General features: G+C 38.8%; 2 protein-coding genes across 3 annotated transcripts in view; one reads left to right on the top strand and one right to left on the bottom strand.

Moving 5' to 3' along the window:
- MTFR1 (mitochondrial fission regulator 1) overlaps window positions 1–4,865 on the bottom strand; it is a 75,824-nt gene extending 70,959 nt beyond the window's left edge. Inside the window, exon 1 of the mRNA XM_038579404.1 lies at window positions 4,847–4,865. The gene's annotated coding sequence lies outside the window, so the exon portion shown is untranslated. The remainder of the gene's footprint in view (window positions 1–4,846) is intronic.
- Window positions 4,866–5,138: 273 nt separating this feature from the next.
- The window catches only part of ARMC1 (armadillo repeat containing 1), a 38,395-nt gene continuing 20,636 nt past the window's right edge, over window positions 5,139–22,897 (top strand). The window contains exons 1-3 of one of the 2 annotated variants that reach the window (XM_038579407.1): window positions 5,139–5,357; window positions 10,731–10,951; window positions 16,497–16,588. In XM_038579407.1, coding sequence (XP_038435335.1) covers window positions 10,769–10,951; window positions 16,497–16,588 — 275 coding nt within the window. In that variant the 5' untranslated portion in view covers window positions 5,139–5,357; window positions 10,731–10,768. Of the gene's footprint in view, window positions 5,362–10,730; window positions 10,952–16,496; window positions 16,589–22,897 lie in introns of both variants that reach the window. The other variant, XM_038579408.1, reaches the window with a different exon arrangement.

The raw sequence follows: 22,897 nt of genomic DNA, 5'->3' as shown, positions 1-22,897 counted from the left end.
TTTTTTTTTAATTTTTATTTATTTATGATAGTCACAGAGAGAGAGAGAGAGAGAGAGAGAGAGAGAGAGGCAGAGGGAGAAGCAGGCTCCATGCACCAGGAGCCCGAAGTGGGAGTCCTATAGCAGTCTTGGAAGTGCCAGGATTTCTGTTTTTTAGAGGAGATTAAGGTCCTTAGTGCCAAAGTGACTTAGTATAGTCATAAAGCCAGCAAGTGGTAAAATCAAGATCTGTCTGACCCAAATGGCACCATGTAGCTTTTCTGAATGAGGTCCTACACTGAGTCACTGGGTACAGCTTACTGGATACTTCACCAACCTCCTATCTTACCTCTCACCATATATCCTCCTCAGATGTGACTGTTTTGTGACCCCAAGTTTATCACTCTCATACTTGTGAAAGCAGTTGCTTGAAACTACTAAATACCACCTAGATTTTTGTTGATTACATTTCATTTACATGTGATTTTACTTAATGAAAATTTATTATATTTACACCCCACCCTCCCCAGTAAAGTTAGTTTATTTATAACTTTTGTGTGTGTGGTGGGCTCCTACTCTCCCAGATCCTGTCCTATTCAGGTAATATATGCTAAAAACCTAGAGTGTATCTCTCTATATATTTTCCATATTCATAGAATATATAAAAATGTAGTTTATGATGTTATTTCCAGAAACCAAATCAGTGTATGTGTGTGTGTGTGTGTATATATATATATATATATATATATATATACACACAAACTTTGAAGCATCATGGAAATACCTCAATGTCTCTTCTATAGCTCTCATTTCCCTTTATTAAAGGTTTTCTAATATATTGTTCAGAATGGCCCATGGTCTGTAGATATATCATTTACTTCATTTACATCATTTGTTTGGTTTTTGTTTTTGCCAATATGAGCAATATTGCAATAAACATCTCTGTTCTTATGCCTTTGTATGATGCTTTTTGTCTCTATGGTTTGAATGCTTCAGGACAGCTGAGTCACAAAATGCAATTTTTAGAATAGATTTTGAATTATTTTTTAAGTCTGTAATAATTTACATTTCCACAGCAAAATCTGAGTTTTCTCACTACACATTATTCCTGCCAGCAACTTTGTGTCATTTTTTTTTTTTTTTGCCAGTCTGATCAGCATTGTGATTATTCTCATTGTTAATTTGCATTCCCTTATAACAGGTGAGTTTAAATATCTTCACATGTTTATTGGCCACCTGGACTTTCTCTTGATTAAATACTCATTTTTATTCACCCAATTTGTATAGGGCTGTTAATTCCTTTCTTGACAATGAGTGATCAATTTTTTAATGTTAACCCCTATTTGTCCACCAAGTTGCAAATTTACCCCTAAATCTATTGTCTGTTGACATTGGTTATGTATTTTCTTGCCACAGAAATAAGCTGCTTTTTAAAACAAATGAGATATGACCATTTCTTTCTTTTTTAACTTCTGAGTTTCTAATCTTCTTTAAGCTCTTCCCTACTTCTATATTGTTATAGGAATGTTTAAAAAAAGGATTTTATTTATTTATTCATGAAAGACAGAGAGAGAGAGAGAGAGAGAGAGAGAGAGAGGTACAGACACAGGCAAAGGGAGAAAGCAGGCTCCATGCAGCGAGTCTGACATGGGACTCGATCCCAGGTCTCCAGGATCACACCCTAGGCCAAAGGCAGCACTAAACCACTGAGCCACCTAGGCTGCCCTCTCCAAGATTTTCTTAAAGGATTTTTGATATTTTGTTTTACACTTGAGTTTTAATCCATCTGGAATTTAAGGTTTTTTTTAGTAAATAATGTATATGGACATAATTTTAATCTCAAATATAAGTGCTTCTATTTGTAATTATTTATCATCTTCTAAACTTTTCTATTTCGATATGCTTTTTAGTCTACATATTAGTTTGATAGTCTGTGTATAGAATTTATGACTAAATAATATATATGTATTAGAGCTGTGTGCTCAAAACGTGTTTTTTTTTAAGCTGAAAGCAGTACTTCATCATAAAGTTTGGAAGCTACCATACTAGACCATAAACAACTTGAGGACAGTAATAATATTTTCTCTTGTTTTTGAATTCATTGCTAAGACTGTTTCTAGCACATTGTATGTGTTCTGAAAATAATTTTAAAATAATAAATGAAGCTGCCATTATCTGGTTCACAGGTCTTAAGCAACACAGCCATTGAGAAACTTGACATTCCAGCTGTGTCCTGTGGCAAGCTATCTGAGACTAAGAACAAGGAATGACTCATAATAGCTGGTAGTATAACTTTATTGATGTCAAGTTCATACATTTTTAATATGGGAATATAAATTCTTAAAACCTTAAAAGACTTCACTGGGCTTGTAACCCATTGGTGCTTATGAAATTGTTTGTCATTTCTTTGTGACTACAAGTCCCTGCCTTTTAATGCCAGTCATCTAACTCTCTGTAATGGCTGTTGCCAAGGAAGAATTAATCTTCTCAATACTTTAAATATAATCATGCCTCTGACAGTAATTTTAGATTTTGAACTTCTAAAAGACTCCGTTGAACATACATTCTGAACACTGCCAAAAACCTATGTCATCAATTACTAGTTGGGAAAATCCCAACTGTCTCACTTTCTTATACACAAATTAACCTTAGAAAAAAGAGCAAGTTGTGGTGCATGGCTGGCTCAGTTGCTTGTGAGTTCAAGCCCCATGTTGGGCATGGAGCCCATTTAATAAATAAAATAAAATAAAATAATAAAATAAAATATAAAATAAAATAAAATAATAAAATAAAATATCCAAGTTTACTTTGTGTTGTTGCATTGTTTTTAATAACAATATTAAGCAAAATTTCATTTACTCAACTGGATTATGTTTAACCTGTCTGTGCCTTTTGAACTTCCTATATTTACTTTTTTTTTTTTTACAGCTTTTTTTCCTTACAGTAAATGTATCACAATCTCCTTTTTTCCTTCCCCTCCTGCCCACCCCCCCCCCGACACCCCCCCCCCCCCTCCACACACACACCCCGCCAGTTCCAGCCGTTGGTTGGTCTGGTTGATTACTAATTAATTAGGCTGGTGCCTCTACCACTAGACATTACGCATCATTTCTTTTTACTTTTTTTACTTTTTGTTTTTACATTCGCTTACCACCACTCCCTCTTATGACTTTGGGAAATAGAAATCATGCCGGAGACTTGTTTTTGCTATAGGTCAAATGGTGTGAAAGGGACCTTTTCTATTCCACTTTGCTCCTAGTTTCTTCTTGACAGCTTGTTACAGAAGGAAGAGGATAACCAAGAATAAGGAAAGGCAAAGAAATTTGAGAAGTAACTGTGTGGATTTTAAATTCACTTAGGAATCAAAGTATTGGAGACAACTGCATAGAACACAGTCTGGGTTTTTTGTTTTAAAGTAAGTTCCACAACCAACTTGGGGCTTGAGCTGACGGCGTGAAGATCAAGAGTCGCATGTCTAGGCCTCAACCAGTCAGGCGCCACAGGGGTATTTACTCTTACGCACTCTCCCCAGTAGAAGCTTCTTGAATCCCTTGAGACTTTAATATACGAGCTACGGGGCAAAATCAAATTGTGAAAGAGAATCTAGATTCCATTCAGTGAAGTTATTGGGTGCAACTGATGCATTATTCTCAGACTGGCCTGGGGAATTTAGACTTCGCTTACATGTAGAGAAATATCTTTAAAAACCAAGATCTAGGGATCCCTGGGTGGCGCAGCGGTTTAGCGCCTGCCTTTGGCCCAAGGCGCGATCCTCGAGACCGGGTATCGAATCCCACGTCGGGCTCCCGGTGCATGGAGCCTGCTTCTCCCTCTGCCTGTGCCTTTGCCTCTCTCTCTCTGTGTGACTATCATAAATAAATACAAAAAAAAAAAAAAATTAAAAAAAACAAGATCTAGGGCAGCCCAGGTGGCTCAGCGCTTTAGCACCGCCTTCAGCCCAGGGCATGATCCTGGAGACCTGGGATCGAGTCCCACGTCAGGCTCCCTGCATGGAGCCTGCTTCTCCCTCTGCCTGCGTGTGTGTTCCCTCTCTCTCTGTCTCTCATGAATAAATAAATAAAATCTTTTTTAAAAAATAAAAAATAAATAAAAACCAAGATCTATACTTAACAAAACCGACAGTGACTGGCATGGATAAAAGTATATGAATTCTTACCATGATAAACTAAATAGCAGACAGTATCTAAAAAATACTTCATGACAAATCTCAGAACATTCTGATTCGAAGTCCCTTTCCCTTTCCCTTTTTTAAAAAAGATTTTATTCATTCATTCATTCGAGACAGAGAGAGGCAGAGACACAGGCAGCGTGAGAAGCAGGCTCCCCACCGGGATCTCGATCCCTGAACTGGGATCACGCCCTGAGCCAAACGCAGACGCTCAACCACTGAGCCACCCAGGCGTTCCCCCTTTCCCTTTCAAGAAAAAAAAAAAATTCCTTCCAAAAACAAGTTATTATTTATTTTTTAAGATTTTATTTATTTATTCACGAGAGAGACACAGGCAGAGGGAGAAGCAGGCCCCAAGCAGGGAGCCCAACGCAGGACTCGATCCCGGGTCTCCAGGATCACACCCCGCGCTGAAGGCGGCGCTAAACCGCTGAGCCACCCGGGCTGCCCAGAAGTTATTATTTAAAACAAATAAAAAGCCGTACTCTGCAGCCTTCGCGCTGTTGGGAAGACTGGACACGAACAGGAACGAAATCCGAGAAACGCCTCACACAGGGCTGACGTTCTTACCAAAAGCTCAAAAACCTTTAAAGATGATCAACTACGACTCACAAAAACGAATGAAATATCACGAAAATACTTTATTAGAACTGAAAGAACTGCTAGAGAAAAACATACCATGTGAACTTCCGAACGCGGCAGCACGCAGGTTCCCGCAACGCCGTGAGCCCGGGAGTGCACGCGGGAAGCTAGCGGCTTCTCAGCCGGATTGAAGCTTCTTCGCTTGACGCTCAGCGGACGGAGACCCGTTGGGGCCAAGTCAAGCGATCCTGCGCTCTCATTGGCCTCTTCCGTTCAACACTTAGGGCCTTTCCCGAGGTAACCAATCAACGCGTGAGTCTAAGAAGGCCTTCACGTACTGGATGTTTTATCCTCGCGTTGGAATGGGATCAACCAATGAGAGGGCAGAACCGACGGATGTTGCAGGGTCATGGGGGAGAGTCTGGAGAACCTTTCCCCGCCAGCGTCCTCGCTCTTTGGCTCCTAGAATTTAACCTGGTCGTTTGCCATCGCTGACGCCGCGGCTGCGAACGGAGGGACCTGCTGTGCGGCTCCTGGGTTCCGTACCTCACTCGTTGGTGTGGCCCTGATGGTGCGGCAGGCTCTGGACTCCTGAGGCTCTGGCGCGGTAGGTAAGGGTCCAGGGACGGCAGACAAAGCGGCGGAGCCAAGGAAGGCCGCGGAAAGCGGCCCCTTCATCAAGCCCGCGAGTCGGCCTGGGCGGAGGCGCTCTCCGCTGGCCTTCTGCCGACCCAGCAGTGCGTCCCACCGAGCGCCTTCAAGTGCTTTGGCCGGATGTGCCTGGGGAAAATGTTAGCTTCGGTCATTTCGTCCCCGTCCCCCGCACGTCCGATTTTTTTTTTTTTTTTTACAAACCCTAGCGTTATTATTAATGGATGTCGTCTCACTTCTTCGTCCCTTTAGCTTGTTCCTATGGCAATTTCAGGTTTTGTGCACCTGCGTGTCTATTAAGGGTGGAAGGACGTTGCTGTGTTTGTCTCCATTCAGGAGAGACAGGCATTCATATCCCTGTATTTTAATCACTTCTCGGAGGCCTTCCTGCAGTTCAGCAGCTCCTTTGGGGATAGTTCACCGATGTGTTAGGGAGGTGCGGAATAGACCGCAACGCCTGGTGGGATAGAAGCACCACAGGATCAAGTATTGTTCTTGTTTGGTCATTGCTGGTGCTGGTTTCAAGTTCTAATTTTCTTTGATACTGGCAGTCACTCGGGATTATTGAGAGGAAACTGAGGCTCAAGGGAGATAACCCAACTTCTTGAAGAGTTACACTTGATGCTAGTAAGAGAAAGCCAGATCTGACCTCAGCGCTTTTGTTATTTTGTAAAAACTTGCTTAACTGAATGTGCATTTAGATTGTGGGTGTGTACTCTCTGCAGCTCTTAGTTGTAAGAGACCGAAATCATTCTTTGAGTTGAATGTTAAGCTTTGGCTGAAGAAAATCTTTCCTAATTGTAGTCTCACACCCATCACCTAAGTTCCCAGTTCCAGCAGGATAGGCCTCACCTGGGAGCTTGTTGGAACTGCAGAATCTCAAGCCTCACTCCATCAGATCTGCTTTTGAAAAAAATCCCTTAGGTTGTAATCAAAGTGCACTTTAAAGTTCGGGGAGCATGCATTATCTTATGATGTGTTTGTCCAAATTGAACTGAACATAAGAGAAAAGGTATGCAGTATATGCATTTGTGTTCTAATAGACGAAAAGAAGGTTTTTTTTCACGTTTTCCTCATTTGCCAGTGAGGTTTTGATTTTTCTTTAATTAAGTACGTCTGTATTGGCAAGTTTAGCTTAGTAGCCCAAAATCTTAAAATTGAAGAGTATTTAAAAAGTAATCAAAAACTAACTTATAAGTCATCAAGTACTGGTCTAAAAAAGAAAATAATTGAGACAAGAAAGATAAACTACTGCTAACAAATAAAATTTAAAGAACCTTCTGTTTACTCACACAAAATCTATACAAAGATTCTCCACCATAATGCCCCCCCACAATTTTGTTCCTTTGATCATCACTTTCTTTAGAAGGAGTCAGTAAATTTGCTACTGCTAGTGTTTTTTTCAGGATATTCATTTAGTTACCTGGTAATGAAGCTGAAACATAGTCCCAAATTCACTTACTGTCATGTTGCATTGTAATTAAAGAAAGTATCTTATAGAATTTTAGTGTTCAGGATTTTATTCAGACATCTCTAGCCATATTAAAAGGACATGCAGTTATCCACCATTGTAAAGTTTTAATTGCTTTTATTTGCACCAGGAATCACCTGGTGTGCTTGTTAAAATCATGCGTTTGGGCCCTACCTCCAGTGATTCCTAGTGAGGGCTGGGTATGGGCCTTGGAATCTGGAATTTAATAACCCCAGCTTATTCTGGTATAGGCTGTCCAAGTCCATATTTTTTCACATTAGTATTTTAAATGAAAAGTGCAACTAGAAAGCAAACTTATTTTCTTTTGAACCTAATGCATTACTCATTATAGAATACTTTTTTTTGACTTACATTATGGTTCATTGGTTGCTATAAAATCATTCAGATAAGTGTATTTAAAATATTATTTAAAAATTGTTTTGAGATCTGCCAATTTGAGAGTAAGAGAGGGTAAGATAGAATACCAAGAAGTATCATTTTTAAAAGTTTTTCCAGCCTCTGAAGGCTAACATTTTTATCAGACAACTTTAGTATGTGAAAATGATACAATTAACGTAGCAAGACTAAACGTATCTAATACATCAGATGGCGGTAGAGTTCTAACTTTTGCTTACTTGTTTCAATTTTCTCAACTGTTCCATAACTATCTTATAAAAACTGCTCTGTGAATTCCTCAAAACACAGAAATATTGATCATTTAACAGGATCCAGGCAATTCTCAGAGTAATTTGATATTGCCAAGAATATTGAATGAAGAAAAAAAAAATTGATCTCTAACACTCAAGAGAGGAAATCTCTCTTGAAGTTTTACCTAAAAACCCGTTTAATTTAGGAAACTAATCATTGATTCTGTCTACCTTTCTTGCCTTCATTTAAATGCCAGAGGAAATGCAGTGCTTGACCACAGCTTCTGCCCGTTGTGTTAGGATTTTTGATGTCTTGTGATATTCTTGACTTTTTCCTTGGAAGATCCTAAAAGGGACCCTCTCCTTGTCTGTGGGCTTTGGAGATTGGAAGTTTTAAGTTTAGGCTTTTATTCATCCCAAAGGAACAGGGAAGGCCATAACTTTTTCAGCGTTATTCCCACTGAATAGTTATCAAAGGACTCCGATAAGAATGGAGCTCTCCAGTTCCAAGGTCAGAAGTGAATGCAAAAGGACCTCTTCCAGCGTATTTGGTTCTTAATGTAACTTGGTTCTTGGACCTTTTAGCCAGTAATTGGTTCTTCAGGTTCCACTTTGGTTAAGATTTGTGCTGGTAACAGCACGTAAAGCTCTTGGTTAAGGTGGTTTGTAAACAGGGATATTGAGTATGCTGATAATAGAGGCACATAAGAGGCAGCATGCCCCCAAACCTGTTAATCTTATCTCTGTGTGTTCAGTCTATTGCTTTTTTAAAATATTTTTAAAATTGCCACAGTAACTATCATATTTTCATTTTGAAAATAACTGTCAGATTCTGTCTTGCTAAAGCCCTGTTTCCTCTGAGTCCTTTATTTTGCACTTGCTTGTATACTTAAAATTTATCATATTTTATCTTGAGTATGGTTTTCTTTTGCCATATGGTATAAATTATTTTTTTAAAAGATTTTTATGTATTTATTCACAAGAGATACACACACAGAGAGGGAGAGAGGCAGAGACACAGGCAGAGGGAGAAGCAGGCTCCATGAAGGGAGCCCAATGTGGGACTTGATCCCAGGACTCCAGGATCACGCCCTGGGCCAAAGGCAGGCGCCAAACCACTGAGCCACCCAGGGATGACCCATGTGGTATAAATTAAACTTGCTTAGCAGTGATTTTAAATTGCTTAGAAGGCATTCCAGTACCATTTATTGAGTAATCTTACTATTTTTTTTATTAATATTTTGCTCCATGTAACTTAACACTGTTATGTATTGAGCATTTACAATGTGCTAGGCACATTGTATATTGTCATTATATCTAGATCATACACCTTTGGTAGCTGCTATGATTAGCCCTATGTTACAGATGAAGAAACTGAGACAAAAGAGTAAAGGAATTGCTTGAAATCACATTTACCAAGTAGTGGAGCCTTGGTCTGACTCACTGAGCCTGCTTTCTTATATTGAATGCATAAATAACTTTCCTGGGAGAAATACCTTCCTACTGCACCTCAACCAACACCCCCCCTACCACCCCCACCCCCGCTTTACTATTTATAACTTTGTATATTTCAATCTGGTGAGGTCAGTTATGCATTATTACCTTCTTCCCAAAAAATAACCTGTAATAGTCTTTTGAGTAACAGAAGAATTTCTGCCCCTTCCTCCCCTAATTGGTATTGTTTTTGAAATTGACACTAAACTTATTTTGATTCATGGAAAGTATTTTTGGCACTAAATTGATTCATGGAAAGTATTTTTACTAATAGGAATATACTATGTAACTTGGTTAATGGAAATTATTATTTTTAACTTTCTGCACAAATGAAGATTATTCCTTGATATTTTGTTTCTTAGGTTTTTGTATGTTTAACATGTTACATTTTCTAGCATATCAAGGTTTACTTTTATGGCAGAAAGGTATGCAAATTTAAAAGGACTGTATGGATGGGCACCTGGGTGGCTCAGGTGGTTGAGTTTCCAACTCTTGCTTTTTAAAGTACTGTATGGAGAAAAGTAAACAAAAAGACAATGGAAAGTGGAAAGACTGTTGATTAGGAGATAAGATTTTAGCATACTTTTTTTTTTAAGGTTTTATTTATTTATTCATGAGAGACACAGAGACAGAGAGAGAGAGGCAGACACATAGGCAGAAGGAGAAGTAGGCTCCCCACAAGGAGCCCAATGTGGGACTCAGTCCCAGACCCTGGGATCCTGTCCTGAGTCAGAGGCAGACACTCAACTGCTGAGCTACCCAGGCATCCCTTTAGCACACTTTTATACTAACTAGCTTTTGTCACATGGGGCAAATAATTTAACTTCTTTGTGACTGTTTCCTTATCTGTTAAATGAATTACCTCGGGCAGCCCAGGTGGCTCAGTGGTTTAGCGCCGCCTTCAGTCCAGGGCATGATTCTGGAGACTAAGGATCGAGTCCCACGTCGAGCTTCCTGCATGGAGCCTGCTTCTCCCTCTGCCTGTGTCTCTGCCTCTCTCTGTCTGTCTCATGAATACATAAATAAATAAATGTCTTAAAAAAATAAATGAATTACCTCAAATTGTGTTCCATTCTTCTGAATATGGCACACTCAGAGATGAAAAGGTGTATTACAGATTCAGTTCAGATTCACTGTGATCTCTAACTCCTGGGGCCTGAGACACAGGGTGAAATATGAGATACCCTTCTTGGCTTTCTTGTTCATAGCCTTTTTTGACTCCCTCCTTTTTCCTAGGGGATTTTATCTTTTGTAAGCCCAGTATGCTGGGTTTTGTTCATAGATGAATACGAAAAAAAGCTTTCAGCTAGACGACACCTTTCCCTGAGACACTTCTTGTAGGCTCCAGAAGTGTTCTAGAAAAAAGCACTGGCAGTGGTAGAATTTGAGAAGTATAGTGAAGGTTATGAGCTTTAACTGTAAAGATCTTGTTTATTATGACTTTAGTGTTAAAATATGTATTGCTAAAATGGAATTTATTGGAATATTGAAGATGACATATGTTCTTTAAATATTGTGCACATAAATAACTTGATTTTTTTTTTTTTACTTAGCTTCTTATGTTCATTTTACTTAAACTGTGGAATTGCCAAGTCTCACGTTTTTGTGTGATTTAGATTCATCTGTTCTTTCTAAAGGTGTTGTAATCCTGATTATTTAACAAATGCCATAATGTACCTCAGCAGCCTAGAGCTAATTTTGCAAACCGTTTCTACAGAATTTAAGAAGATTTGGTTCATGTGTATGGCATAGAAGATGAATTCTTCGTCCTCCACCATGAATGAAGAACCTGATGCTCTCTCGGTAGTTAACCAGCTACGGGATCTAGCAGCAGATCCATTAAATAGAAGAGCCATTGTCCAGGATCAGGGATGTCTGCCTGGCCTTATTTTATTTATGGACCACCCCAACCCCCCTGTTGTCCATTCAGCTTTGCTCGTAAGTTGCCTTTAGTAATTTCAGTCTCAGTGTTATAATTTTGCAATTCAGAAGATTTTGAAAAAGTGTTAGATGACATGGTAAAAATTAAAAGTGACTATAGAGAAAAAAAGTAGACTATAGAGTAAATAGTAGTAAGTATATTTCTATATGTGCAAACACGTATGTGTGTGTATAGTCCTTTGACACAAATGGTAGCATACTGCATGGAATGTTCTGCAACTTTCTTCATAAGAAATCTTGGACTGTATCATTTCAGTATGGATAGACACATTAAAAAGATATTTATTGTTCCATTTTTATTTTGTAGTACCTTCATTAAGGTCTGAATCACATGCTGTACAAGTCACTCAAAGTGTATCATTCATTGTTTTTTAATGTATTCACAGAGTTGCACAGCCATCAACCCAGTCAATTTTAGAACATTTTCATCACCTCAGAAACTTCTCTACCTATTGCTCCCCAACCGCCTACCTCCTTCCCTAAGTAACCACTTTCTATCTCTGTATTTGCCTATTTGGGCAAAAATGCCTATATATTTTTTTACATAAATAGAATCATGTTATATGTGGGTTTTGTGAATTCTTTCTCTCAGCATAACGTTTTCAAGGTTCATCTATATTGTCACATGTATCAATACTGCATTTATTTTTGTGTCCAAATAATATTCCATTGCAGAGAAATACCACATTCTCCTTATCTGCTTATTAGTGGATAGACCTAGCACTTGTTTTAGTAGAAGATGGGAGGGAAAGATAGGAAAGGAGAGGAAAAGAGAAAAACAAACAGGATCATAGCTAATAATGTCGAAGGAACTACCATGTTATGAGAAGTGTGGGAACAAGAGACGTGAAAGAATAATGCAAAGCAATCAGGCCAATCCAGAATGTGATAAGTTCTCAAGAACAAGTAATCTGGTTCTGTGACCAGTAAGTGACATTGAAAAGAAAGGCATTTGGGGTGAGGAAAGGAATAGTGGTAACTGTTAAAGCTTAAAAGTGACTTCAGAGACATATCACCCAAGAGTAATATGTGGAACCGATTTGGATCCTAATTTGAACAAATCAACCGTAAATGTTTTTTTGTTTTTTTAGATAGTTCGAAATAAATATCGATCAGATAGTAGGTATCAAAGAATTGTTATTACTTTTGCAGGGTATAATATTAAGTTAACTTAAAAATCTAATTTCTTGAGAATTTACTGAAGTATTTACAAATGAGATTATATATTCTCTGATATTTGCTATAAAACATTCCAGTGTAGTTACTGACAGCAGAGATAGATGAAACAAGATTCTCAAGTGGTTGATAATTATTGATGGTGAATGATGATGAGTTCAGCAGGGTCACCACACGTTTTCTCTACTTTTGTGTTCTCTAAAATTTTCATTACAAGAATGTTTAAAAGAAAATTACTCTAGGGGCAGCCCGGATGGCTCCGTGACTTAGCACTGCCTTCAAGCCCCGGGGCCTGATCCTGGAGATCCAGGATCGAGTCCCATGTCGGCACCCTACATGGAGCCTGCTTCTCCCTCTGCCTCTCTCTCTCTCTCTGTGTGTGTGTGTGTGTGTGTGTGTGTGTCTCATGAAAAAATAAATCTTTAAAAGAAAGAAAGAAAATTACTGTAATAGAAATTTTAAACTCATTGCCTTTTACTTAAACACCCATGATGAATTCCCAACTAGTCTAATTTCATAAGTTTGTACAGAACAGTAATATATGCATTTTCCTTTTCAAAAATCAAACTTCATAAGATTTGAAGATTTTCTATTTTGCCTTCGTGGAGTGAAATTTAACAGGCAAGACAGATGTTGACAAGTTAAGGGTAGCAACAAATGGGAAAATTTGCATGGCCCCTAGTTTGATCTTCAATTAGAATTGCAATAAGGATGAAAAGAGTGTTGGTCTCTAGATAGGGTCTTAGGGTTGGAGGAGGTGTCTTTTTCAGTGGACTAGACTTGGACCTATTTAAATTCAGAAGGCTAGGGGTTAAATAATTTTTTTTAAAAAAAGGCTAGGTTCTGCCAGAATGGAAGAGGTTTGAGGAGAAGGCTCTTCTAGAGTTGTTACAGAAAATAGGACAGGTTGCTAACTAAGGAGAATGATGAGATTGTTCAGCAGTTTTGAGGGCCCGATTAGTTTGGTAATCCCGAATGGATAAGATACTTTTGGCTTATGAAACTCCTTTTTCACCTCCTTTCAGGCTACTGTAGGCCCTGAGAGCCAAATAGTTGAATTTGTTCAGGGATGATTTCTTGGCCAGGTAAGTTATACAGAAGTTTAGGCAAGGGAATTTAGGATTTTGGCAAGAGAGTGGTTGAAATGGTAGACTGTAGATGCCAGGCTGAGCAAGAAGGGAAATTAGTCATGTAAGGACAGAGCTAGAGAAAAAGGAGGGGAATAAGTGGGTACAAGTTCCCTCTGAGGTTGAAAAGCAGGTGTGGCATTTTTATAATTTTCTTTTATCTTCACTATTGGCTTATAGCTATACTGTTTTGTTTGGTTTCATATGATTTCTTTTTTTTTTTTTTAAGATTTATTTATTTATGATAGACATAGAGACAGAGAGAGAGAGAGAGAGAGAGAGAGAGAGGCAGAGACACAGGAGGAGGGAGAAGCAGGCTCCATGCCGGGAGCCCGACACGGGACTCGATCCCAGGACTCCAGGATCACGCCCTGGGCCAAAGGCAGGCGCTAAACTGCTGAGCCACCCAAGGATCCCCTGGTTTCATATGATTTCTAATAAGACTGCTGTAATTCTTTTCTTTTTTTCCTTTCTACGTAATTTCTCTTTCTGACTTTTTTGGTGACTTTATCACTATTTTTCAGCAAATGATTATGATGTGCTTAGTATGAATGAATTTCTTTTTGTCTTGTTTTTGTTGTTCTTGGGATTTGTTGAGCTACTTGGATCTGTGGTTTTATAGTTTTCATTAATTTGAGGATATTGTCATCCACTGTTTTTTCAGGTTTTTTTAATGCCTTCTCCTCTTTCAGGACTCCAGTTCCATGTATGTTAGATATTTCATTTTGTCCTGCAGGTCATCGTTGTGGTGCTCTTTTTTCTTTTTTTTCCCCCTCTTTAAGTCTTTTTTTCCCCTCCTCTCATCCTTGAACATATGGAGCATATTTATCATAGCTGTTTTAATGCCCTTATTTTCTAATTCCATCTTTCTCACATTTTGATCTGTTTCTGTTGATTTTTTCCCCCCTCCTGGTCAGATCCTGCCTCTCTTCTATTCTCCGCAAATTCGAGCCACCTGGGGTGTTTTTTTTGACACCAGCCAATTCTCAGATTCTGTGTGGACACCAGCTGGGTGTCCAGCAATTGAGTTCAATTCAGACAGAGTTAATTGTCAGACTGCCCAAATTTAAGGCTCACTCCCACAAGACCGCCCTTCATTTCAAAGGCCAGTTGCAAGTATCAGGTCATCCAAATTTCTGACTAAGTAGCTATCAATTGGGTGTCCAATGACCCCCCTCCTCAGGTTTGATAATTTACTAGAATGGCTCCAGAACTCAGGAAGCCACTTGACTTATACTTACCAGTTTATCGTAAAGGGTACAAATGAATAGTTATATAGGGCAAGATCTAGAGGGGTCCTGAGTGCGGTACCATCTGTCCCTGTGGAATCAGGGTGTGCCACACTCCTGGCAGACTCTATGTATTCACCAATTCAGATACTCTGAATCTCCTAGCTCAAGAGTTTTTATAGAACTTAATCTCTAGCACCTCCCCACCCACAACCAATAGGTGGGGCTAAAAGTTCTTACCCTTTAATCTCTTGGTCCTTCTAGTGACTAGCCTCGTTTTGAGGCTTACTTGGGGCCTCAGCCAGCTCACTTTTTTTTTTTTTAAGAATTAATTAATTAATTAATTTGAGAGAGAGAGAGGGAGCAAGCTCATGCATGAGTGAGTTGGGGGGGCACAAGGGGGCAGGAGAAGCAGGCTCCCAACTGAGCAGGGAGCCTGATGTGCAGCTGGATCCCAGGACCCTGAGATCATGACCCAGAGCCAAAGGCAGACTCTTAGCCCACTGAGCTACCCAGATGCTCTGTAACTCACTTCTTTTACATAAACCCAGATGTAATCAGAAAGGCTGTTTTATGAGAGACTGCTGTCACTCAGAAAATTCTAAGGGCTTTAGGAGCTCTGCACCAGGACATGGACAAAGACCAAATATTTATTTTTATTATACTGTACCACCTTAACCTGCGCACCTCTGATCTCTGTATCCCTAACTCAGCAAGACCACTGGGCTCCGTTTGGGTTCCCTCTCCTTATGCTAGTCTGAAAACTGCCTCCAAAGCACTGAGATGGAAGGCTGCCCTCATCATTTCTCTTCTTTCAGAGGTTACAGTCCTATGCTGCCTCTTGTTCATTGTGTTTAATATATGTTGTTCTCTTTGTTAGTTTTTTTTTTGTGTGTGTGGAGGGAGGGCAGTTCCCATGGCATTTAATCCTTTATGGACTGAAGTGATAAAGTTAAGAGGAGATGCAGAAAGGACAGGAGATTGTAGTCAGAGGTCATTGAATTTGTGATTTGGTAGAAGGTACCGTTATCAATAATTACCGGGCAGTTGGGTAATGTAGTATAGAAGACCAGTAGGATGTGTGAAAGTCAGTAGGCTGAGATGGCAGAGTTTTGGGTGGTTTCAGTCACAGACCTATTCCCTAGAATCAGGTGCCAGAGTCTTTGGTAAATGATGAGAGGTTAGGAGGTCTATAGAACAGCTAAATGAAATCCCTAAAGAATCACCAGCAAAAGGGATATTTATAAAAATGTACTTTAAATTTTAAGAGAAAAACACCTTAGAAAAATTAAACTCACAAAATAGCAATTTGTGTAAGTTTATCTTTTGCTTTTCCGGAAAAAAAAAAAAAAAGACACTTTAAAAAAAAATTTTTTTTTAAAGATTTTATGTATTCGAGAGAGACAGAGAGAGGCAGAGACACAGGCAGAGGGAGAAGCAGGCTCCTGGCAGGGAATCCAATGCAGGGCTGATCCTTGGACTCAAGGATCACGCCCTGAGCCAAAGGCAAGTGCTCAGCCACTGAGCCACTCAGGCGTCCCAGAAAACACTTTAAAGGTGAACTGTAGAACTAGAAACAGTTCATTCTGTAAAGGTGGTTGTATGTTTTGTCTTTCTCAGCAGTTTAATTAATATGTAAAAGGCATCTAGGGGAAATGGTGGCTTTTGGGGCTACTCCCTGAAATTAATAAATGGAATGTGGTTCCCTTGTATCTGTGGCAAGATGAAGTGGTGAAAATAAAGCCAGAACAACCTGATTTTAACCTTGTGGATAAGTTAGAAGCCATCATTTTAAAGAGCAGATTGAGGCACTTCAGCTCAAAGGATCATTTCTCTTCTAACGGGGCTGCGCTGCCTGTCACATTGAAAGAAGAGTGTCTAAACACTTTGAAACCAGTTGATTCTTAAAACCCTGTTTTTCACTCTTTTTCTTCTTGCAGTACATTAGTAATGGGTTTAGTTTTGAATAGTCTGAATTTGTGAATTAACCGGTCTCTGTTTTTGCTGTAGGCTCTTCGCTACTTGGCAGAATGCCGCGCTAACAGAGAAAAGATGAAAGGAGAGCTGGGAATGATGTTAAGCTTGCAAAATGTTATACAGAAGTAAGTATGTTAAGCCTGCAAAATGTTGTACAGAAGGTGGTCTCCTAAGGCAGTAGAAAAATGGATCTTCCTATTAAGTGTATGGTGATTGTTAATACATCATTTTCCTAAAATTTTTATTCTGATATGAAGGCATACTTTTGTGAGTTATATGTCCAGAAATGTTCGGATGATCAGTGTTCTGATTATTCTTAAACATTGATATTAATAGTACTTAGGAAAATGCTCAAATTTTATTTAAAATGTTGATAAATATGATACTTATGAATCATATGTTTAAAAATAGAATCCTACATTATATGAAATTATGTGAGGTATATGTAAATTGATTTGCTAGCAGAGCAACACAGGTTACTAACTGCATTTGAAAGTATGCAGTATTATAGCACCTTACAAAGTTCTTTCGCTACTTCATCTTCCTCAAAAGAACCTTCATCAGTATCATGTCGAAAAGCGGCTTTTGATATTTTCCTGAGCATTATTAAGACATTTCTTACAGCCTTAAGGCCATTTCATTTGAATTTTAGCAAATAGGTGGTTGTTATTTGTTTTTTTTTATTTGTTTTTTTTTAGACTTTATTTATTTATTTGAGAGAGAAGCAGAGATAGCAAGAGAGCACAAGCTGGAAGGAAAGGGAGAGGCAGGCTCATCAGGGAGCCCAACATGGGGCTCATTCCCAGGACCCTGAGATCATGACCTGAGCTGAAGGCAGACACTTGACTGACTGAGCCACCTCGGTGACCCATAAACGGGTGTTTTGTTTTGTTTTGTTTTGTTTTGAAGATTTTATTTATTCATGAGAGACAGGGAGAGGGAGAGGGAGAGAGAGAGAGATAGAGAGAGAGAGAGAGAGAGAGGCTTCATGCAGGGAGCCTGACGTGGGACTCGATACCAGGACTCCAGGATCAGGCCCTGGGCCGAAGGCAGCACTAAACCACTGAGCCACTTGGGCTGCCCCAAACGGGTGGTTTTTAATTGTACCTTTCATCTAATTTTTTTTTTTTAATCTCCATTGTCTCATTTTGTTACTTACAACCTTTTGAGGTAGATTTGACAGATGATAGTTTTATGGGCAAGGAGAATACAGAGTCCAACTCGGTTATCCTTTAGTGTCGTTCAGCTCAGTTTCCCCTGGGAATGCCTGGTTTTGTTCCTTTGTTAGTCTTTGCTGATTTCCTATTAAAAGGCTAGAAATTGAAGATTACGTGTTTTTTTATATTTCCACTGTGTCTGGAAGCAAAAAAGCTGTGCTTCTGTAGCTTAATCTTAGTTTACTCTGTATTTTGATCTTCTACTAGACTTGACTGCCTTTAAAACTATAATGAAAAAAAAAACTATAATGAGTAACCATTTAATTTATTTGATTTAAAATAAATTGAGTAATTGCCAACACAAATGTATTGACATTCTGTTTCCTGCCGTCTAATCAATGCAGACACCAATAGTGCTAAGAAATAAAGTATCCGGTGCAGGTATACAGATGAGATAATTTACAACTACATGCAAGTTGTTCCTCCTAAATCCTTGCCACAACCCCCCTGCCCCCCCCACCCAATTGGGTCTTCTTTTTTTTCATACTTATGCAGTGACTCCTTAAGTAGCATTTTAAAAACTTGTATTTATTTTAAAAGGCTCTTGGGTGGCACTTCAGAGTCCTCTGCATTCACCTTCAGTTTCTTGCAAGATCTAATGCATGTTAGGAGGTCCAGCTGTCTGCAGCTCCCCACATCAGCCTCAGACACAACTACTATCTCTGAGCTACAAGGGTAGGATATGAAGTCTCAATTTAAAACCCTCCTCCTCACCTCAAAGGAAAGAATTCATTAGTTGTGTCTTGTTCACATCACAATTTCAGTGCAAACCTAATCACAAATTGCATATCTGGCACATCCAGTACTTTTAGCTTCTGCACAAATTCAACATGGTAACCCCCACAGCATTCTAGGGCATAAAAGGGTCAAGAACAATAAATATCCACTCTAAATGACCACAGGAAAGAAATCTTGCATTTTCTTTGGCTTGACTGCTCACAAAAATTCTGTAATTCCTGAAATGCTGATGGTTAAATTATATCAATGAAGAATCATCTAAACTGACTTCCAAGGCACTGTGCTCTTTGTTTTAGTGTTCTTGGCTTCTGAATAAATTCTATTTTATTAGTCTTATTTTTTTAGAAATCTCTAAAATATTTATACTCATCTGGCCAGCTGCCTGGTAGGATAGTTCTGTGTTGCCTTGATCTTTGATAATAACAAGATAGAGACTGAAGTTTTTGTCTTGTTTTTATTCAAGTGGTCAGTTAGGAGTAAATAACAAAATATTAACTGCTGTCAGTTTCTTAATTTATTCCCTATGGTTTGAGGTCAATTCCACTAGTGAAAAAAAATTTTTTTAAAGATGTTATTTATTTATTCATGAGAGACACAGAGAGAGAGGCAGAGACACAGGCAGAGAGAGAAGCAGGCTCCATGCGGGGAGCCCGATGTGGGACTTGATCCCGGGACCCCAGGATCATGCCCTGGGCCTAGGGCAGGCACTTAAACACTGAGCCACCTAGATGTCCCATCCACTAGTGAAAATTTGGATTCTAGTTCTTACTTGGGACAAAGAATCTCTTTGACCCTCAGTTTCCTTACTAAAGCCTGCAGTGTGACACCTGCAAAGTGATCAAGGACACAATGGGATGACATATGTAGAAATGCTTTGTATATTTTAAAATGTATGAAATATAAGGTTGCATTATTCTTGTTTCTGGTATGCTTTAATGCCAGATAATTAACTGTTTTTAACTGGCATATTAGCTCTGTTGGAAACAATGAAAAGTTCAAGCATAATGCTTCTGTAGGGCTATTTTATTAATTTATTAATTTACTTATTTAAAGATTTTATTTATTCATGAGAGACAGAGAGAGAGAGAAAGGGGCAGAGACACAGGCAGAGGGAGAAGCAGGCTCCATGAGGGAGCCTGATGTGGAACTCAATCCCGGGACTCCAGGACCACACCCTGGGCCCAAGGCAGGCACTAAACTGCTGAGCCACCGAGGGATCCCCAGGGCTATTTTATTTATGTGATGAACTTAAGATTGTATATCCTGTAACAGGTGTTGGTATTGAAGTTCAAAACATGGTGAAAAATTATTTAAGTATAAGAAATTAGATGAAAAAATTAATGTTGTTATATCAAAATATACTTTAAATTTGAACTTTGTTTTTAATTTAATTGTTTTAATCATGAATAGTTGGGTTTATTTCACCAGTGAGTTTGAAACTCTCACCTTAGGCAAAGTACTACAGTAATTATACCAGGATTAGACAGTTTCCTACACTGTCAAATATATAAAAGTTCCTCTTGCGCTTTTCTCAACACTGACCAACAAGCAGATTCAGTCCACATTTGCTTTGATCAATCTACTGAGTTAACCCAAGCTGCTTCTTTAGAAACTCTGGCATTTCAGGTGGAAGAAAACCTGAAGTAGACCTTCATAGGGTCATAGATGAACCACTGTAAATTTGAACTTTAAAGATTTAGAGCAAGTTTTAGAGGTCTCATAGATTAAACCTGTAAAGCAGTTTTTAGTTTGGTTGGCTAAGGTTTTAGTATATATGTGTGAATGTGTATATATGTGAGAGAGACATCTCTAAAATAGTAGGGAGACTATATCTTTGTAAGGTAAGTGGTATGTCAGTTCAGGTCATTGATATATCATCTGGAGAGGAGATTTTAAGATGAAGTTAGAAATGGAAGAGGTTTGTTGTGGGTAAGGTCTATAAAGATAGAGGATAATGAAGCAGGACTACAGTCTTCAAATTTCAATGCGTATCTGTCATCTGTAAAAGAATAGAGAGGAAACAGTGAGGCAAGGAGTCTCAGATTGCAGTGCAAATTTGATAGTTAATTCAGCAGGTAATCCAGAGCAGGGATTACCCTGAGAATGAGTTTTGCATTGGGCAGAAATGGCCAGGCCCTAGTGTCTCCACTGCTCAGTCATTGGTCGGGGGGAAGAACCAGGCCTTGGTATGAAGGTTGAAATGGCGTGATGGATCTCAAAGTCATGACAGCTGGTGCCTCTACCACTCTACTTCCTCCAGTTAAAGGACAAGCTTCTTTCCTTTTTTTTTTTTTTTCTTTTTTTTTTTTTTTTAAGATTTTATTTATTTATTCATGAGAGACTCAGAGGCAGAGACACAGGCAGAGGGAGAAGCAGGCTCCATGCAGGGAGCCCAATGTGGGACTCGATCTCAATCCCGGGTCTTCAGGATCACACCCTGGGCTGAAGGCGGCTCTAAACCGCTGAGCCACCTGGGCTGCCCAAGGCAAGCTTCTTTCTTAAAGGGAAGTCCATGTAGTGTGTCTCTTTGGCTGCCACAAGTGGCTTAGCTTTTTAACTCAAGGTATGTTTTTTAGGACAATGTGATCATTGCCGGCTTCTCCAGTAGTAAAACAGATGTACAACCATTGTATGCTCCATTATAATTTGATCCGATAGCCCTCTCAAAAGTGGAGATATGATGTAATAATTTATATGTACATTTTGCAGCTCATTTGACTATTGGAAATCTCAGATTTGAAGGTTGCCTTTTAGGCTTTTTAAAAGTCACCTCTTGGGATCCCTGGGTGGCGCAGCGGTTTAGCGCCTGCCTTTGGCCCAGGGCGTGATCCTGGAGACCCCGGATCGAATCCCACGTCAGGCTCCCGGTGCATGGAGCCTGCTTCTCCCTCTGCCTATGTCTTTGCCTCTCTCTCTCTCTCTCTGTGTGACTATCATAAATAAATGAAAAAAAAAATTAAAAATAAAATAAAATAAAATAAAAGTCACCTCTTTACCAAAATAAGCATCTTAGAAGTCTATTTTTGTATTTGAATATAATCAAAAAGTTAATTAATAAGACTAAGTGTTTGGGTTGTAAACATGAAGATTGTGAAGTATTAAAGAAGTGTTAGACTCAGGTTTTGGTTCAGCATGTTTAACTTTGTTTTGTGAACTGTCTTGTTTGGACATGATTTTCTTTTAAGAAATTAGATTGCTCTTGTAAGTTTTATAATCTCTTCATCTGCTTTCTTTTGGGTACCTCTGTTAAAAATCAGAATGAAAAATTCTTACATAGGTCAGGATGAGTTTTATATATGCATAACTGATTTGGTAAATACAGCTTAGACGTTATTTTCCATTTGACATCTGCGTTACTAGATACAGGTGACTGATGTATTGTTAGTCTAACTTAACTAGTTTATGAATGAATTGGCACCTCATTATTATATAGATCACTTTGCTAAGCTATAGCACAAGAGATCTATTGCTCTAATTGCTTTCTTCAATATGGCTGTCCCATGATAGCCAGCCAGTTAGGATGGGATTCCAAACAATATTTCTGTTTAGGAGTACTGAGTTAGAGTTTTAGCTATGATTCCAAGGAACTGTGCAACTAAGGAAGTATAAAGATCTTCCCATACTCCAGAAAGATTCATAGAACATGAAAATATGTTGTGAAGGGATGTTTCTCTATTGACTAAAGAGAAACCTTCCACTCTGCAGTGATTGAAGGGGAAACCAAACAGCAGAAGTAGGTATGGAAACTAGACATTGGAATATCTCGGTGGCTCAGTTGATGGAGCGTGGACTCCTGATTTCAGCTCAGGTCATGATCTTAGGGTAGTGGGATTGAGCCCCGTAGGTCTCTGCACCTAGAATGGAGTGTGCTTAGGTATCTCTCCCTTTCCCTCCCCTTCTGTCCCTCTCCCTGTGCATGTACCTGTGCTATTACACACACTCTTTCTCTCTCTCTCTCAAATAAATGAATAAAATCTTTAGAAAGTGGACATTATTCTTCACATGGGAAGCTGAGAAAATTATTTTATAAAATAGAGAAGATTCTGCAACTAAAATTTTCACTCTTAATCACCATATTTTGTTTTGTTACAGAATTTTGCTGAGGTTTTAACACTTATTCAGCAATAGGTTTTACTTGTGTTGAGGTCAAATTGATGCTTACAGATCAACAATTGGATTGACTTCAAAGTCACTGTCACTTTCACTTTTCTAATTGTGAAGAGAACTGAAAGTTCTCTGTCATTCAGGATAAATCTGGCATTATGTTCTAATTTTAATCTCTTCTATAAATAAAACCCTCTTAAAAGGTTAGAACCCTTTTACATTTTATTTTTTTAGTTCTAGATCCCTTTATGAAGAGAATTTTCAAAATGTCAACCTAGGAGAACATCTAAATCTGATTTAAGACATTTGGTCTTGGTATTTGTAAGACATTGTAATCGGTATTTCAGGAGTAATATTTCTGATATAAGATGTGTT

The sequence above is a fragment of the Canis lupus genome, chromosome 29, assembly GCF_011100685.1.
Source record: "Canis lupus familiaris isolate Mischka breed German Shepherd chromosome 29, alternate assembly UU_Cfam_GSD_1.0, whole genome shotgun sequence".
In the NCBI taxonomy this organism is placed as follows: Eukaryota; Metazoa; Chordata; class Mammalia; order Carnivora; family Canidae; genus Canis; species Canis lupus.
Note: the sequence above shows the minus strand (reverse complement) of the source record. Positions and strands in the feature narration are given on the sequence as shown.